The following is a 19,776-nucleotide window of genomic DNA, read 5'->3' on the forward strand; positions in this document are numbered from 1 at the left end:
AATGTTGTTAACAAATAATTAGCGGTCCTGTGACTCTATTCCCCCACGTTTTATAAAACAAAGTTCACGGTCTTTTGAGTCAGGGTTCCATTCTGGGATCTTCCCACCCGGTTATATCAACTGGGATTGTAACAGTTCAGAAACCCATCAGTCTGCACTGTTGTGCAATAAAGGTCAAGGTCTAAGTCAGCCCAATATTCACCCAATTCCCATATCCCTGGTGACCCATCCTTCTTTATTGCGCAAAGTAAAGTCATACATCAGGTCAAAATGTCCATTAAGATTAATACAAATACATATGTCTTTCTATGAATACGGCCTTAACTTCCAATAAGAGAAACGGGCATGTTGGAATTCCTTACCTGTATGTCCAGCCAACTCACGACTCACACGGACATTTCCTTCACGTGTTTTCAGGTTATAAATGGAGCAGATGTTATCCAAACCACCACAAGCAACATAGTTACCAGAAGGAGCATATGAACAAGTCATGACCCAGGAAGACCTCAGAGGAATGGCATGAACCTATTGTTCAGACACAAAGAATATATAGTACATCTTGATGTGGTTATTTATAATGCACATTAGTGAAAATATTGGCACACCAAAACCAATTTAAAAAAACTCACCTTACTACTAAGTGAACAGAGCATAAGATTGTGAATTACTTTTGTTTCTTCAAAGCCAATTTTGCTAATTTACATAGTTTTTATGGCCTTAGGTTATAATACTTTTGCAAACAGCAACCACAAACAAAGAACGTAACTCAAGAAACAAATCCATCTGCACTGATACTTGGCTGAGCATCAGAATTTGTGCAACTCTATGACAGGTGTGGTAGCAGTATCAAGTGAAATACTTCCAATATCAGGAAATATACTGCCTCGCCATGACTCAAAAGATCTTGATTATTTTTTTATAAATCTAATAATCAAATGTGAATGCACTCCAATCACCAGCTAAATTTTTCTACCATTAACCTTTAATGTCAATCTACATAATTACAATTGTAATATTCCTTCTGGCAATATATTCATTTCTCCATTTGAATAAACATTTAGAAACCTCACATATCAACACCATAGTATCATGCTTGTATCATCATATTTACACTCACACCTAACATGGTGGATGAAGACAATAATTAAGCATTCCTCTGAAGCTAGTGTAAAAGATGTCAAAAACAGTTTTCAGGAGGCATCAACTGGTCAGTTACAAACTAATTCTTAGTAAACAGCAGCACTGCATAAGAGTAACTCAGAATTCAATGAACCTATAGGAAAACAAAACAATGGAACAAACTAGCATGCACAAATTTGAGTTGATTAATGTTGTTGGGACATCAATTTGCATAATTAATACAATACACCACCTGCTAATGTTCCAATAATTCACTATCGATGAACAGTGGGAACTCATTTTTAAAGAGGTGGATTTAACTGAACCTATTGAAAAAAGTGCATTTCTTTATGGTGTTGATCCAAAGTTTCCATTCCTTTGCATCCATACTGTTCACTAAAACAGGCATAATAGAAATAGAATTCAATAAAAAGTGAACACATCTATGGAGCAAAGGAAAATGTGGAGATCAAAAACTCTTAACAAATACATTTCCATGAGCTAATCAGAAAACACTACTATCCACTTGCCTGTCACACATTCACCGTACCCAACACATCAAAAACAAAACCACAACAGACTCACAAATGGTTGCAATTTATAGTGGCAAACACGCTCTGAACCAAAATAACAGGACTTCTTTTTAGAAACTGGTAGCTTAAGAAAAACCAGGACAAAAATATTTTAGGAGTCAAAGCCAATTTGTTTCTGCTAAGATCACATGCAATAAAATGTCTGAAGGACAGTTGAGGGGTGGGGTGGGGCAGCTTTCCCCCTTCCTCAACACGACAGGTAAATGTTCAGTGCTAGTTTCATTGCACTAGAAAAATTAAGGCACACAATCGACCAGAAAGATGCATTTTCGCTTGTGCTCTGATCAGGTGGCTATTTAGATGCAATATAACGAATCAAACATGTAATCATTTTTGCATGAAATTTTAATCTTTTAGCAGTTTGTCACTTTATATGATGAAGGTGCCACCCCTTTTATAGGTTAAAAAATGCCCTAAAAGGAAGACCCCCGAGTCATGCACCAGGGTCTAATTATGGAAGCACAGATGAAGTCATCATGGAATGTTAAATGTCTGAATGGCCTTATTAAAATGGTATAAAATAGAATCCCTTCATCTAAATTATTCTGCAAAACTAAAGAAACAGATTTCATGTGGGCCATCCTTTTTAATTGATTTAACCTTTACCGTTTCCCACTTGGGCCAAAAATATAATTTAACTTTTAAGACAAGTAGAGCAATCAACAACCATCTGTATGTACAAAGCAGTTTCGGGAAAAACATCTCAAAAGTGTTTCAGAGAGGCATCAGACATATTCCTCCCAATAACTCCTTTGGCACAGCAACCAAAAAGCTCTGTCATGAAAGTGTGTTTTGAGTACCCAATTCATATTTTCCAATTAAGGGGCAATTTAGCATGTCCAATCCACCTAACCTGCACCATTGTGAGTTGTGGGGGCAAAACCCATGCAAACACGGGGAGAATGTGCAAACTCCACACGGTCAGTGACCCAGAGCCAGGATCGAAATGTGTTTTAAGGAGCAGATTCCACGGTGTGGGGCCAAGATGCATGGAGGTGTAGGCACCAGTGGTTAGGAAAAGGAGGTCAGCTGGGTTATCACAAAGCCATGGCAAAATTGAAGTCAGTGGCAATTTTGGGGGGGGGGGGAGAGAGAAAGAGGGAGAAATAGAGAGACACACTCCCCACTGGTTGGAGTAATAACTAGCACAAAAATAAATGGCGATTATTGGAGGCTAATCATTAATGCAGGAGTTCCAATCACCTTCAGCTGCTTTACCAATTGTCTCCTTATTTAAGGAAAGATGTAAATGTATTAGCAGCTCAGAGGAGGTTTATCAAACCAGGAATACATGGATTGATTTGAGGAAAGGTTGGGTTTACATCCACAAGATAGAAAAGTAAGAAGCGGCTTATCAAAACCATAAGATCCGGAGTGGTAGTTACAGGGTGGATGTGGAGAGAATGTTTTATTCTGTCAGAGCAGCTAGAACTAGGGATCACTGTTTCAGAATAAGGAGTTACTCAGATGGAGAAATCTTGTCTCTGAGGATCTCAAGTCTCTGGAACTCTTTCCAAAAGGCAGTGGAAGCAGAACCTTTGAATATTTTTAAAGCAGAGCTGGATAGATTCTTGATTAACAAGGGTTTGAAAGGTTATCAGGGGTAGGCAAGAATTGTGAAGTCGAGGTTAAAATCAGATCAACCCTCCAAAAAGGTTAGAAGTGGGGGCGTTTGCTGATGACTGCAGTGTTTTGTACAATTTACAACTCCTCAGATACTGAAGCAGTCTATGCACACATGCCTTGATGTTCAATGGCATTATCATTGTTGAACTTCCCCATCAATATCCCGAGGGTTACCATTGACCAAAAAGGTAACTGGACCAGCCATATAAACATTGTGACTACAGGACAGGCGAGGTTGGGAATTGTGTGGAAAGTAGAACCTCCTGACTCCCCAAAGCCTGTCCATTACAATAATGGAATACTTGCCTGGATGACTGCAACTCCATCAATACCCAAGAAATTCAACATCATCCAAGACAAAGCAACCTCTTTGATCGTCACCCCATCCATCAACATAAACATCAAGACCCCCACCATTAGCGTACAGTAGGTGCGTGTACCATACCCAAGATGTGCTGTAGTAACTCGCCAAGCCTCCTTTAGTGGCAGCAGTGAAAGGGACCACATTATATATGTGGCCAGTCTTTGTGATAGAGGGGATATGGGATCACCAACTCAGCTTGGTGTTGGAATCGGGTGCCAAAGTTTCAAACAATCACACAGGCATGATCATTGACATGGGTGGGGAGTTTGAAGCAGGGCACAAAGGGCTCCTAATGTTGAACTGGAGAGAAGGGCACATACTTTGGGCACTCCAGAGGTAACAGCATCATGAAGGGAAGAAACAGTACTGAAGGCAATTTTGTGGTTAGAACTGGATTAGTAGTGGAATCAAGTGAGGGCAGACCCTTTGAGTCGGACAACAAGCAGCATTGGAAAACAATGCAGGAACCCGGTCAACACCCGGGTAGGGAACGAGGAGGAAACATACACTATAGAAACAATCACAAAAATATCATGTGATCTTGATTAAGGATGATTCAGTCTGTGACAGGGTTGGAGAGGTTCAGGAGAGCTGCGAAAAAAAATGGGGGTACCAATTTGGGAAGCAGCAGTAACTAATAAAAGCAAAACATTGCGCATGCTGGAAATCTGAAATAAAAACAGAAAATGCTGGATAAATTTAGGTCTGGAGAGGAAAGGGAGGTTCGAGATGGGGCAACAGTTTACAAGGATGGATAGAATAATTTGTTTTGAAAGAGTGCTGGTGGTGATAGCAGCTTTGAAAGGAAGGGAGACGTAACCTGGGAAGTGTTTACATCAGTTAGCATAGAGGCATGGAAGGGAAGTTGGATGTTCAGCAGTGGAACTGGAGATAAACGTGGAGATCATGTGAGGGGTGATAGAGAAACATGGGCTTAAGGTTAGGCGGGGCAAGTTTGGCATCCTAAGCAAATTAAACCGAGGAAACAGCAGAAGCTTGACGTGAGGGTGCAGATAACACCGCACCACTTGCAAAAATATGTACTAGAGGGAAACATGACGACTTTCATATGCCCCAATCTGAAAGTCTTTAGCTCTTGCTGTTCTTCAATAACACTTAGCAGTCATATTTGTGCTGCACTTTATCAATAAACTATTTTTAAATGTGAAGCCCAGCATTTTAAGATAAAATGATAATAGACTTGTTACAAATAAAACCAAAGAAAAGTTATGACACAGAAAAAGGCCATTCAGCCCATCCTATCTGCTCCGGTTAAAGAATAAAAGCTATGAACTCATTTTGATCCCATTTTCCAGCACCCGGTTCTTAGTCTTACAGTTTACAGCACTTCAGCTGCAGATCTAGGTAATGTTTAAATGAGCTGAGCGTTTCTGCATCAGCCACTAATTCAGGCAGTGAATTCCAGATGACTACCATCCTCCAGGTGAAAACACTTTCCCCCCATGCCCTTCTAATCCTCTGTAAATCACCATAAATCTCTGCTCTCTGGTACTTGGCCTTTCAGCTAGCGGAATCAGGTCTTTCCACTCTATCCTATTTAAGCTGCCCAATTTTGTACACCCAGATAAGGTTACCCCTCACCCTTCTCTGCTCTGAGAAAAACCCTCGCCTATCCTTTTTCCTCATAGCTGCAATTTTCACTCTGTGGCAACATTCTTGTAAATCTGCTCCATTCTCTCTCCAAAGCAATTATGTTCTTCCAGTAACGTGGTGACCAGAACTGTACATAAAGTTCCAGCTCTGGCCCAAATAGTGTTTAATACAGTTCCGGCATCACAACCCGGTTTGTATTCAATACCTCGTCCAATAAAGGAAAGCATTTAATATACTTTCTTTACCACTTCATCCATCTGCCCTGCCACCTTCCGAGATATGTGGCCATGCACGTCAAGGTCTCGCACTTTCTCTACCCCTTTTCAATATCTCCCCGTTCACTGCGCATTCCCTAGCTTTGTTTTTCCTCCCCAAATGCATCACCACACATTTCTCCGGGCTGAATTCCATTTGCCACCTTTCCACCCGCTCAACCAAACCATTCATATAATTCTGGTGACAGCAGTTATCTTCTTCACTATCATCTCGACATGGTTAATTTTTGTATCATCTGCAAATGTCCTAATTTGCTCCTCCTTTAAACTAGGCCCACAAGTCAATTTAGCGTTTCCAGTTTGGGTTAAATTACAATTCGCCATACATGGCTTATTGTACAGCAGGTGATGGCATTATCGGCTGAGCTGCTGGAGGTAATTTTACAAATGTTAAAGTTGTATAATTGTGATCCAAAAGATCAAGCAGTGCAGTTAAACACAATTAGGTGCTGTGCGCACATTTTGAGTGCTCGACTGGGTTAAGCGTAGCCATGGAAACTTTGAGCAAATTCAATTCCAAAATTCAGACTGTACTCACCTTGTTTGTGGTGTAGCTATCCCAGATGATCAATTTCCCATCCTGGGAGGCACTGACTAGCAGTCTATAGGGAGAAAAACAATACAGCTGATACCACTTTCAGAATTATATCTGGAGTAGGTCCAACTATACCAGTTCAAAAGTGATCTGTAAATTCTAAAATAAATTCAAGTATTTTTACATTTAATGTATACCCTATAAATAAGTTTTTAAGTTTACAAGAGTTTATAGAAAGGAATACCCATGGGTATATGCTTCGCATGTCAAATACAAGCAACGTGTATTCCCCAAAACATTCTACTAACATGTGATTAAACATGAGCAAATCACAGTTCGCATCTGTTTTTTCCTCAATCAGATTAAAGCATTATGTAGCTCTCAAAATGACTGTATTCTACTTGATTTTTTTTGATCATATGCAAAAAACAGGTTCTGCGCAGTATGAGAAAGATTTAAAAGCAAGTTTCTAAAATAAACAATTTCAGATTTAATGTTGAAACTGTAGTGGGTTTCAGCTTTGCTCTATTACAAAATATTTCAACACCAAACCTTTCTAAATAATAATTCATTAATAAAGGCTCTTCAAAAAAAACTTCATTGTAATTAAATATACTTGATGTTTTGGGAGGTAAACAATATTACTCTGAAGTTTTAGTACATTTTTGTACTCTGTTTATTTAACATGTCTAATGGGATTGGTTAGCTTTAACTTTTGACACTTGGGTACTTTTACATAGCCAATTTTATCAAAGTACAGATAAAATTACTAATGTTTTTGTTTATAATTTAGAGTACCAATTCTTTTTTTCCCAATTAAGGGAAATCTACCTACCCTGCACATCTTTGGGTTGTGGGGATGAGACCCACACAGACACGGGGAGAATGTGCAAACTCCACACAGGCAGTGACCCGGGACCGGGATTGAACCCGGGTCCTCAGCCGCGTGAAGCAGCAGTGCGCCACTGTGCCGCCCCCAGATAACATTACTAAAAATTTTAAATTTTTGCCCACATTTCCAGCACTCCTAATGACAGGTGCAGCTATATACACCTCAGACTTTCCTTAGTTTGTCATTAATTATCACAAGGGTTTAATAACTTGGACCAATAACAATGAAGGCCTGCAACACACTAATCTAAATAATTAAACTAATTCAGTTCTTTGTATGCTTTAGAATTTCAGTTACAACATATTAATAAATCTCATGTTAACCTAATCACCAATGCAATTTAGCTTTCTGTATATTGTTGTTATGGACAAATATTTTAACGACTGTAATCTTTAAATATAATGTATCAAATTAGAGTGATATTTTCAACGGTATACCGCTTATATGCATTCGGAGTTTGGATCTTTTATAAACAGGTATACCACTATACAAGATTTAAAGTACAAGGGCCTGCAATTATCAAATTTAATATTCCACTCCACAAACATAAAGCACTTTGCGTGTCATGTGTTATTTTCATGAAACGTATTCATAAACAACAGCTGGAAGAAGTGGTAAACAGCAAGCCACCTGACCGCCAGTACAGGAAAGCTCTATTGATTAACTGTTTTGTTCACATATATATTAAGCAATGGAATGTTTACTAAAATGCATATTCCAAAAAACAAGCCCGATTTAATAATGACATTTTGGAAGCAATAAATACATCTTTTAAGAAGTTACATTTAATTTCCAATTGGGTGGCCAAACAACAAGTATCTAAACTATATTAATGTATATATCTGATGAACAAAGGGAGGCAGTGTGTTCCTGTTTCATAGAACCAGAATTTGGCAAAGTTGCAGAAATGCTGGGTCATACCGCTCATCTAAACAAACCCACTCACTGATTTGTCTCCAGGGTATAGATGCAAATAATCACAAAGCAGTTAGATTTCCCTAAAGATCAGATCCACACCTGCTTCAGTTTAATTAGCCAATTCTTGGTTTGTGCATCTATCCCTCCATATTTCTAAAATCTGGATGCTGAAATCCTTCTTTACATGAAGCATCATCTTGCATTGAAAATGCTTCCAATTTCAGAATATGCAAAACTTAAAATATCAATGCATCAATGGTGCTGCATTCATAGTAAACCTTTGGTTGACGCATTAGTATTGGTTCCAATTACTGCCCTACAGTATTTCAGCAAATCCTGTTTGACTGAACACTGATACGGATTACTGAAATCCGCACAAGTATGAATGCAGTCAAGCAGGTTTCTCATTAAAAATAATTGCATTGTGATTGACCTTATTAAAAAAAAGCCCAGTCATTTCTTAGTTTGCAAAACAGACATAACCAACATTTTTGTAACATTTGAGAAAGATGTTTCATACTTGAACAATGAGACAGAGTTGTTCACAGTGTAATTAGGTTAAAGTTAACCTCTCAACCCAGAGGAGATCCAGGGCTAAGTAACTAGTGATATAGCCCTCTAATAGATTCATTTCAAACCTTGCATGTATTAAAAACACTATGGCTGACATTTCATGTTTTTACAGAATGTAACACGGTTATGTTGTGCATTGGTCTCTCTCCAGAGTCATTAGATAATGAAAACAGGCCTGTTGGGATTAAGTAGCAAACAAAATTCCATTCAAAATGGCACTGTGCCAATGACAAGACTGTTTATTATCTTAAAAATTTTTAAAAACCCTAATGAACTGACTTTATCCCATGCCACTGCTCTAACAGTCACTATCCATCTGAATCTATAATAACACTTAGAAAACAAGAGAACTAATGATGTACACACCTGGAGTCAGTACCCCAGTGCATTGCATAAATCTTAGCAAGGTGGCCTCGTAGTGTTCGCCTGGTACGCATCTGAATTCGACCCACTGGGTCAATGTTAGCTGTGATCTACAGAAAGCAAAAACAAAATGTCAGCTTGTATCCGAGAACCTTTTCCAGTTCACTTATTTTGTAAGTATTTTAGAGTCATGACCACAATAACCATAAATCTTAAAATCATCCATTGTGTTCAAACTAAAAACAGCAAGTGCTAGGAACACTCAGCAAATCTGGCAGCATCTGAGGAGTGGAAAATTGATGTTTCAAGTCAAATATGATCCCTTTGCAGAACAGTTTTGAAGCACCGTTTGACTGGAAGCATTAAATGATTTTCTCTCCAAATACTGCTAGCTTCTTCCCCACAGCTACAAGACTCATCAACGACTCCCCCTTGGACTATTCACGATGCCCTATGCTGTTCTTGCTCATGTATTTGCTTAGTTTGCTCCCTTGTTCCGCATTGTAACCAATCAGTTTGTCGATGTATCATTTGTCAATGTGCTCTGTTGATTATTCCTTTGTCTACTATGTACGTACTGTGTACGTTCCCTCGGCCGCAGAAAAATACTTTTCACTGTACTTAGGTACATGTGACAATAAATCAAACAAAACCAAAAGATCAAGTATTTCAGTACTTACCGTGGAGTATTTCCAGCAAGCCTAACATTTTTCCACTCCACATTTTTCTTTTATTCAAGCTTTTGTCATTGATATATTTATGAGAATGGCAAATTGAGAAAACCCAACAAATCAAACCAAATCACATTTTTTTCCGATTAAGGATGATTTAAAAGTAGTTATCAATAGGAGCTCAGATGGACTTTTTACTATTTGCCCTAGCTCTGCGTCTCCTTCCCCAAGTGCAATAGCAAGCGGAGATCAGTTCACTCACAGAGAACAAAGATTATCATCCTTTATGTTTTAGCATTAGGTAGAAAGTTTAAAATTGTGGGAAAATATGACACCAAGGTAGTGAAAGATCTGAGAAACATTAAAACTCAGAGGGTAAAAATGTAAAATAGAATACAGGCAGGAAAGTGGAGTTAAGAGAAGAATCAGATCAGGCATATTATCGAATGGTGCTGCAGACATCATGGGCCGAATGGCATACTCCTGCTCCTATTTCTTGTGGCCTTACGAAAATAAGACCACAGAAAGTAACCATAGAAAAGTTTGGAACTAAAAAAAGGTATAGGCAGGAAAAGCATTTTTGCCACTGATTTTGAAATATAAATGGAGTGATATTTTTATGCGGGGTTAGTAATAGAAGATGTCACGAGTTATGATCAAGTCCATTCAGCGATTTATCTTTGCTGTAGTGCAAGTCCAGTGGCATGTGTGGCTCGGTGGGCTAGAACGCCAGTTCCTGTTTGAAATTTGGTTGTGATGTGCAAAATCTTCAAATTGTATGGGCAATTTAGATTTTTTTTTTAAATGAAAAAACATGCTGATCTTATGAAAATCTCTTATCAATGCACACAAATGTTATCCTACTCTACTAACCAACTTTTATGAAACCTTTAAATTAGACTATAGAATAAATTAGACACCGGTTTGTATAAAAATTCTACAGGCCAGTACATCATGATACATCCTCAAATTAAGTGCTGACATGCGGCAAAAACATGTTAAATCTGTATCATGGTCCCAGATGAAAAAACAAACTATTTTGACTGCAATTACTTCCAAAGGTATTTTTTGTGGCTGAATGTTACATGTTCCAGAATGTGCAAGGTGAAAATTGAAATCCAGTGGTAAAAATGGAAACAAGAAAAAAAGGTTTGTTGACGGAATGTTGAAATAAGTGAATCCAGCCATCTTTGAAATGTGAACACAGCTGGTTAGAGAACTGCTGCAAAAAAAAAAGAAAAAAACAACAAAAAAAACGTCAATGCTTTTCATCTTGCACCCATCAGGGCACTTCGCAAGAATTACTGATATAAAGGGAAAACAATTTATAGTGTATGAGAAGAGTGTGCGGATTGGTTGGCAAGTAGGCTGTGAATTGTAGAGACGTTGCCATGGAGAATGCACTAGTTGATGGCAACTGACAGTTAACTGCCAGGACAGGTAGCTTGAGCTGGTTTGGTCAAAGAATAAATCAGCAAATGGTTGTCACTTATTCTTAATAGCTAAAACAATTGCAACGTGTGTACATTCTGTCTGCCAAGAACAGGGCCCTATGTATTAAGAGATGCAGCTTCCAGTACACACAAACGTCCCACGTTGTAAACCCACAGACAATATTGAATTAGTTGTCAGCACAATTCTTAGCATGCCAAGAATTATTTAGCAAATGCTGTCCAATTTTAGAATCACACTTTTATTGGACACTGTTTTGAGTTTTGCAAGCATGGACTGGTTGGGTATGGTCTGCATCTTTTCTGTTGCAAACAATCAAAGGGACATTCTGTTTGATGTGATCCACCAGCCTTGGGACATAGTCACAGAATCTCTAGTGCAGGGCCATTCAACTATCGAGTCCGCACCAACCTTTGGAAAGAGTACACTACAAAGGCCTATGCCCGAACCATATCCCTGTAACCCAGTAACCCCACCAAACCTTTTTTGGGACACTAAAATTTAGCATGGTCAATCCACCTAACCTGCACATGTTTGGATTGCGGGAGGAATCCGAAGCACCTGGAGGAGACCCACAAAGACACGGGGAGAAAGTGCAAACTCCACCAGTCACCCAAGGCCTGAATTGAGCCCAGGTCCCTAGCGCTGAGGCAGCAGTGCTAACCATTGCGCCATAATGCCGCCCTTTCAAAGGGGTCTTCTCACACTTCAACCTTGTGGTCTACATACCTAGCATGATAGGCACTGAAATTCATACACCATATTACTCATTTGTGTGATAGACAGAATGTCTTTTGGCTTCACAGCAGCATCTGGTTAGTGGTCAATACCACTTGTGTTGCTGGTGCATAGTAGCAGCATCAAACAGTTAGCTTCATCTGTGCTCACATTTGTGAGATACTTTGCCTTTCTGGAGTCGTCTGGGCACTTTTCAGAGCCAGAAGTGACAGTCTTCAGCCTGCACGTCTGTGTGATGTAGAATACAAAATGAACTAGCCCACATGATGCCTTTAACGTGCCCTATTTCAGCATCAAGCAAATGGCTCGGGACCTATTTACAAGGTCGCCAATAGGTCAATCTTGTCGCGTGTGGAACTGTAATAATCCAAATGCGTATATTGACCAGTGAAGATAGGCTTGCAGGAGACTGGCAGTGAACCCGCTGGCAGATTTCTCAACTAGTACATCAAGAAAAAGGAACTGATTGGACTGCTCCATTTCAAAGTACAATTTGAGCGCAGGATGGAGCTGTTAAGACGCAAAAGAAATTGCTTGCAACTGCGGATTTAAATATAACAGAAATATCTACATATTGGACATTCAAACAATCTTTGGCAGCGGACATGGAACATTAGCTCTTCTCTCTCCTTACAGATGCTACCAGACCTGCTGAGAATTTCCAGCAGTTTCTCTTTTGGTTTCAGATTCCAGCATCTGCAGTAATTTGCTTTAACTTTGGCAGTTATCTGTCAGTCACTTGCTGCAGTCTCTATGGCAACATCTCAGTCTACTTGATTAACCAATCTGCACTTCCTTCGCAGAGTAGAAATTGTTTTCCCATATAATCAATATCCTGCTGAGTGCACAACGAAAAGCTTCAAAGTTTCTGTGCAAACATTTCAAAGAAATATAACAAGTCTTTAAAAATTTGAAGAAATACGAAGTTTCACTGACCATTGTATTCAATCTGGCTAACTTTGCATTGTAGATTACAGGAATCCATTCAAATCCAAATTATGCTTATAGAATCTAACAATTTACTTTCTTCTTAATGCTAATCTTTGACAAGACCTATCCAATTTTAATATCCTTCCATTCTAATATCCATGATTTTGTGGACAATCGTGCTTTTAATGACGCCTCATCACTGCTGCCTCATGGCGCCAAGGACAGAGGTTTGATCCCGGCCCCGGGTCACACTCCATGTGGAGTTTGCACATTCTCCCAGTGTCTGCGTGGGCCTCACCCCCACAACCCAAAGATGTGCAGGGTAGGTCGAATGGCCACGCTAAATTGCTGGGAACAAAAAGAATTGGGTACTCTAAACTTTAAGAAAATAAATGATGCCTCATTACAAATCCCCAACTGCGGTATCAAGGTATTGATTACCTTTTTAAACCGTTATAAATTTCAAAATTCTTGAAGGTATTCCTCTTTGCCTTTTATTCCCAATTAAAATATTATTTCCTTCATCGCTATAATTTTGAATTTGTGGTACAGCTCTTGGTATTAATTTTCCTAATGGGGTGGCTAGTAGTACAAACATCTAAGGTGTCAATGTCTTCTACAAATAATCAACTTCTTGCCAAAAATCCTTTATTTTTAAAATCCAGAATCCCATTTGCTTTTTTATACCCCTTTTTGCAAAAACCATTAGGTTTTGAACTGGTAATTAATTAAACATTGTTTACACTGGTTCACTGGTTGGGGTAACACAAACGGTTAGCACATTCAGCCGTCAACCAACAGGTTGTGGTTTGAGGCCATCCAAGGAAGAAGCTCATGGCTTTGTTTGCCAGTGGCGTTGCTACAGGGTGGTGCTGTGTGCCAAATGCAGTTGCACAATCCACTGCTGCTGGGTAGCATGCTGTGAATGAGGAGCCAAGTGCATAAGTCTTTCCGGCCTATACACAGCCCCTGCTACACCAAGACCCCTGTAGTGTCTCCTTGCGGTGGACATACAGAAACTAGGCACCCTACATTGAACTTCAGGGTACCTTGGAGAATCTTCTGTCCCCAGAGACATTATACACAGGCTGACCCGTGTGTGGGGCACACCCTGGCCCACACCCAACCAGGAACCAGCTTTGGGTCAAACAGAACTCACTTCCTTGCATCAAAAGAACTGAAGTGGAGTCCTATAGACAACTGATGAGCTCTTAAAGCTAGTGCGAATCATGCAGCCAAGTGGGACCTAGACGTAGGGACTCTTAATCTTGCTTTGGACTCAGTTTAAGATCCAGGGGCAGATACAGAAGGTGGGCAAGTCTGTGTTTATAAATCCTGCTCAGGCTATGTAGCCAAGAAACAAATGCAGAGCACACTTCCTCCATACTCTGAGCAGCAAGAGAGCAACACGGAGGTAGAGGTTTACAGCTTTTTAGCCCAGATAAATGGCAAAAGGGATGGGCGATTCCAACAATGGGAAGCATTATTACATTCTACAAGTTAGTCACCATCAGCCTCAAGCTAAGTAGCCTACACTAGTACGGTACTGAGCTTCCAATGCCTACCTCCCTCTATGTTCCTGAGGCTAAGGGATCCTATCATGACAAGCAGAGAGTAAATGGGTACCCAAGAAACAAAAGATGAAGATTCTCCAGCTTAGAAGTTGGAAACCAGGACTGTAGAGTCCTGGCATGCATGAAGCTTGTAGTCAACAGAAAATGTACATAAACTCGAGCTGACTATCGATGCAGATGGGATACCAGCTGTAGGCTGGGATTTGCCACAATAACGCAGTTTCAGAAGCTTCAAAGCAGACATGAGCCCTGCAAACAGGGGCTGGAGCGATTCTTCCTCACCAGCAAGGGGCAATTCAATGTTCAACACTTGTGGCAGACTTTGCCTTCCCAGAATCAGCTTGCTCAATCACAAAGAGTGCAACAGTCAATCTCAATTGAACGCACGCAAGGTCCGAGGTTGCATTCCCATCATCTTGTGCAGTTGGAAGGATGCTAACCAATCAGATTGGGGATTTGTAATGAATCGCTAAAAGCAAGATTAGCCCCAGAATATCAATGGAGAAATTAGAAGTTGTTTTTGAGAGTCTAGCTTTCTTTTAATTAAAAATGTTTCAAATAAAAATTTAAAAATATTAACTGGAAGGGGGATCACAAGTGATTTTCTCTCTGGTAGAGGAGCTAATGTAATAGCACAAATTACACTCTGTTGTGCTGTAAGTTGTCATACGATAAATCCAACATGATTCTGAATAGATTTCTGTGACTATAACGCAGAGTTAGCCAGTCTGGATACTGTGGGTCAAGTCGTGTTTGCAGTGCTCTCTTTTTAAAGGCGTGCATGTTTTCTTGAAATATTGGCCCAGCAAACTTCACTCTATACAAGTCAACAAACAAAGCTCATTTGTGGCTAGATTCACTTATATCAACAGTTCAACAAACCTTTAAAGCTTTAGGGTTTATGGATGATATATATATTCTACTCTCAATATAATTTGTTTCACTGCTCTTTTACCCCAAACGTCCTGTTGCTTCATCATCGGCAAAGGCCATGAGCCTAGTTCATTAACCTGCTTATGCCCCCCACGAGTTCTTCCTCACATCTTGCGTGACTCCCTAATTTGATATCACTCAGCAAATTTCAATTTATTCCTGCTCTGCCTGACCCAAATTATTTCTACAAACAGCGACACCTGGACATGGTTGCAAGACCCCCATTTGTTAAACATACATTTACTCCTTTTTACTGTTGCTACTGCTGGAGCTATATTCTCGTGCTTTAAATTTCACAAGTTTCTTCCACCTCATTTTATCAAATGCCTTTTGGAAATCCATACATACATTATTGGCTGTTTTTCCTCATCAATTCTTATTCCAATCATTTCAACAGCAAAGGACCAATTAAATTATCCAAGCATAGCCTGTCCTTTACAGATGCATGCTGGTGGCCTGACTAATTTGTATCTTTCAGAGTATACACTAATGGCAGCTAAAGCAAAATTCACATTTCCTTCTTAAACAGGCACATTAAACAGGAAACATCTAATTAGTTAAAAATATCGAACGGTGAAAAGGCTTGCAGAAGATCTAATGATGCAAGCATATTATCACTAACTATATCCTTACCTGGGCCAGAGTGGCATCTGCACATGCTTTCCTGGCATCCTGAAAAAGGAAATCGAAACAAGTAAGTAAAAAATGCACCATATTCCAATAAAAGCCCATCTAGAATGATCAATATCTTGGAACATTCATGTAATTCGATGTAACCTTGTAAAAGATTTATAATTGGTCAATTTTGATTTTATTTTAATTTCTTGGAATATGGAAGTCTGGACACAGCAATGCAGTAATTGTTGCCCATCCCTAGCTGTCCAGGGCATTGAGGACTTATCTTATTGGCCTATACTCGCTGGAGTTTAGAAAAAATAAGAGATCTAATTGAGGTATACAAGATGCTAAAGGAGATTGACAGGGTAGATGTAAAGCGGATCATTCCCCTTGCTAGACATTCTAGAATGAGAGGCCATAGCTTTAGGCTAAGGGGTGGCAGATTTAAGAGGAATTGGTTTACTCAAAGGGTCATGAATCTGTGCAATTCTCTACCCCAGGGCACAGTGGACACCGGAACACTAAAGGAGGAGATGGGTAGATTTTTAATTAGGAGCAGGATGAAGGGTTATGGGAGTGGGCAGGAAGGTGGAAATGAGGCGAGATTAATCAGCCATGATTGCATTGAATGGCACGGCAGGCTAGAAGGGCTTAATTCTGCTCCTAGTTCTTAAGTTTTTTGATTGACACAACACAATGTGGAATTGGAGCTGTGTAGGCCCAACCAGGTAGAGGCACGACACTCACAAGCCAATTCGGTTCAAAATATTCAGCCGCTTCTGTGGCCATTTTTTTTTTAAGGTCTTGGCCAATATGTATTAAATTCTACTTCACAATATGCTGCAATGGAATTTGAATTCACAACTTTTCAGCTGTTCAGTACTATAATCACTTAATAACCTGCTTAACCGGAAACCTTTTAGAATAGCAACAAGTTTTAAACAGACACAAATGAAAAAAAAGTTTCACTAATGATGATTAAGTTCAGTAAAGAGATATTCTAATGCAAAGAAAAACATGAATAACCTGAAATAAATATATCAGGCCAGTGAATTCAGTTTAGTTGGACTTTAGTTGTGCTTACTCCAAGATATACAATTACCAGAAATGGCAATAATTCTCTTCTGCAGTCTCAAATGACATTTTACAAATAAACTGACTTCTACACAAGAAACATGGAAAGGAACATTCTTTCAAAGCAGAATCTATTTAATCAGACATATCAGTTCATCAAATTATGTGCCTGCTGGATTCGATTTATATATCAAAAATGGGTCACAAATTTAGTCGGTTTATCTTGAAAAACTGCCCAACTGGATCTGGATGGCAAAAATGAGAGGCACTAGCTATTCATGTCTGAGCACAGTGTTCAAATGTAGGCCAATGAAATATTTCCTGTCTGATGGTCGCTCCTAATAATCACAATCCAGCAATTGGGATTATGGGCCTACAGCACGAGTCTGCCCCATAGTGACTCACAGGCCACAGGATGGCCTGTACGGGTGATGGAAAACAAATGCCACATGGGAGCAACATAGCACTTTGGGGAAGGGGCCAAGAGGTATTGCACAATTCAAACACCTGGTGCTCGAGGTGAGATGAGCTCCTTTTCCCAACAGTAGCCTTTTCAGCTTAAGCACTTTCAATGGTTCATACTTATCCAATCGATTGTTTCAGCAGGACACACATCAACTGCCGGAGAAGCTCCTGGCTACATCATAATCGATGCATTTTTTAAAAAAAAATGTATGAAGCATTTTGAAACTTAGTTGGAAGTGTATGGAGCACACCACCACAAAGTAGGTTGGGCTGAATGGACTGTTTCTGTGTTATAAAATTTTTAAGATAAAAATTTAGGTTTTTTTTGGTGTTAGAAATTCTATGCAATATGTCAACACGTTTATGTGCATAAGTAGCAGAACTAGTTTAGATATAGTGCACACAAATTCCACCAATATGTGCAGCTGAAAGGCACCAATGTGGTTAGATTCTTCAACCATTCATCTAGCAACAGAACCTTCGCTGTGGATAGGTAATTTGTACCATGTGCATGACAGAAAGTCAGCAGCCAAACAGGTGAGCATGCAATCTGACTGTCCCCCATTGAAGGTAGAAATCAAAGGTATAAATGTCTCTATCTGGAAAAAAAACATTTTAACAGGTGACAAGCAGTGTTGTTGGAACCAGAGTGCTCAGAACATCTTAAGTGGGAATTGTACATTCATAAAACATCAGAGACAGGATCATAAAATAGCTGACATTCAGTATCTTGAACCCCTGGAGACTTCTGACTTGCTTACTGCAGATTGAATAATTTTAATTAAAGCACTGGCAATTTAAGGTTTCAAAATCAGGGTACAGATAAACAACCTAGCTAAGCAGCACCACCAAAGAATACTCCCTACTGGCCAAGCACAATGCACTTGAATAGTAGGCCTGAAAACACACTTTCTCACTTCCACACCACAACCCTAAATTATAGCATGTCAAGATACTGAATTTACTATACAGGAAACTGCAGACAAACCCACAACCTACCATTCACAGTATAGAGCACTGATAGCAACACAGTCATCCCGTTTAAGCTTAATTTTTAAAAATCTGCCTACTTATGAATTCAAATCAAACTGAAATGTAATAGTTCTGCATTTGCAAATGTGGGCCAGCTGATGCAATACTCACTCGGATTTGATTCTTCAGCTGCTCGGCCTCCTGACGTAACTGATCCAGCTCACTCATTTTCCTGTACTAAATTTGAGCTTTATTGCCTCCACTGGGACACACGGATATCTGAAAAAGAAACCATAGCAATACATAATCCGAAATCAGAGATTAGAGGGGAAAATGTCAAATTCCTAATAAAGTTAAAATGTAGGAGAGGAGTCAAAGAACTGAAAACCAGATTTTTTTTGTTAAATGCTCCATTACTTTTAGTTAGAAAACATTTATAAGGAAAGCATATGGGGCCAAATTGTATTCAAAATTTCAAAACATGACTTCTAAAATTTTATTCCATTTTTTATATATACTATATATGTAGAACAGAGAACAATACAGCACAGGAACAGGCCATTCAGCCCTCCAAGCCTATCCGGTCATGATACCAACCTTTGCCAAATCCCTCAGCACCTTTGTGCCGTATCCCTCTATACCCATCCTATCCACGTATTTGACAAGATGCCTTTTGAACGCCGTTAACGTATCGGCTTCCACAACCTCCCCTGGCAACACGTTCCAGGCACACCACCCTTGTGTAAAAAAACCTGCCTCGCACATCTTCTCTGAACTTTGCCCCACGGACCATAAACATATGCCCCCTGGTGACTGACCCCACCACCCTGGGAAAGAGTGCCTGCCCATCCACTTTATCCATGTCCCTCATAATCTTGTAGACCTCTATCAGGTTGCCCCTCCATCTCTGCCGTTCTAATGAAAACAGTCCGAGTCTATTCAGCCTCTCTGCATAGCTAACACCCTCCAGACCAAGTAACATCCTGGTGAACCTCCTCTGCACCCTCTCTAAAGCCTCCACCTCCTTGTAGTAGTGTGGCGACTAGAATTCTGCGCAATATTCCAAGTGTGGCCGTACCAAGGTTCTATACAACTGCAGCATGACTTGCCAGTTTTTATACTCGATGCCCCATCCAATGAAGGGAAGCAATCCGTATGCCTTCTTGACTACCTTGTCCACTTGTGGTGCCACTTTCAAAGGTCTGTGGACCTGCACGCCTATATCTCTGACTTTCTATATTCCCAAGAGTTTTGCCATTTATGGTATATTTCCCCTCTATGTTAGACCTACCAAAATGCATTACCTCACATTTGTCTGGATAAAACTCTATTTGCCATTTCTCTGCATATAATTAAATAGAACAAAATTAAGCAATAACTACGCAGACTTAAAATGCTGGAATGCCTAGCAAAGCTTTTCAGAGAGCCTTATCTATTTTTCTTTTAAATTCTCTTCACACGGAAGAGTGGAAAGAAT

At 39.6% G+C, this 19,776-nt stretch overlaps 1 protein-coding gene across 3 annotated transcripts in view; it reads right to left on the bottom strand.

Annotated features, from left to right (window-relative positions):
- LOC119979500 (guanine nucleotide-binding protein G(I)/G(S)/G(T) subunit beta-1) overlaps positions 1 to 19,776 on the bottom strand; it is an 82,694-nt gene that overhangs the window by 12,884 nt on the left and 50,034 nt on the right. For all 3 annotated transcript variants that reach the window (XM_038821809.1, XM_038821808.1, XM_038821807.1), the window contains exons 2-6: positions 18,471 to 18,578; positions 15,804 to 15,842; positions 8,876 to 8,982; positions 6,130 to 6,193; positions 363 to 525 (exon numbers count right to left, since the gene is read on the bottom strand). In XM_038821809.1, the coding sequence (XP_038677737.1) occupies positions 363 to 525; positions 6,130 to 6,193; positions 8,876 to 8,982; positions 15,804 to 15,842; positions 18,471 to 18,527 (430 nt within the window). In that variant the 5' untranslated portion in view covers positions 18,528 to 18,578. The remainder of the gene's footprint in view (positions 1 to 362; positions 526 to 6,129; positions 6,194 to 8,875; positions 8,983 to 15,803; positions 15,843 to 18,470; positions 18,579 to 19,776) is intronic.

Source organism: Scyliorhinus canicula, chromosome 16 (genome assembly GCF_902713615.1).
Source record: "Scyliorhinus canicula chromosome 16, sScyCan1.1, whole genome shotgun sequence".
Classification (NCBI taxonomy): Eukaryota; Metazoa; Chordata; class Chondrichthyes; order Carcharhiniformes; family Scyliorhinidae; genus Scyliorhinus; species Scyliorhinus canicula.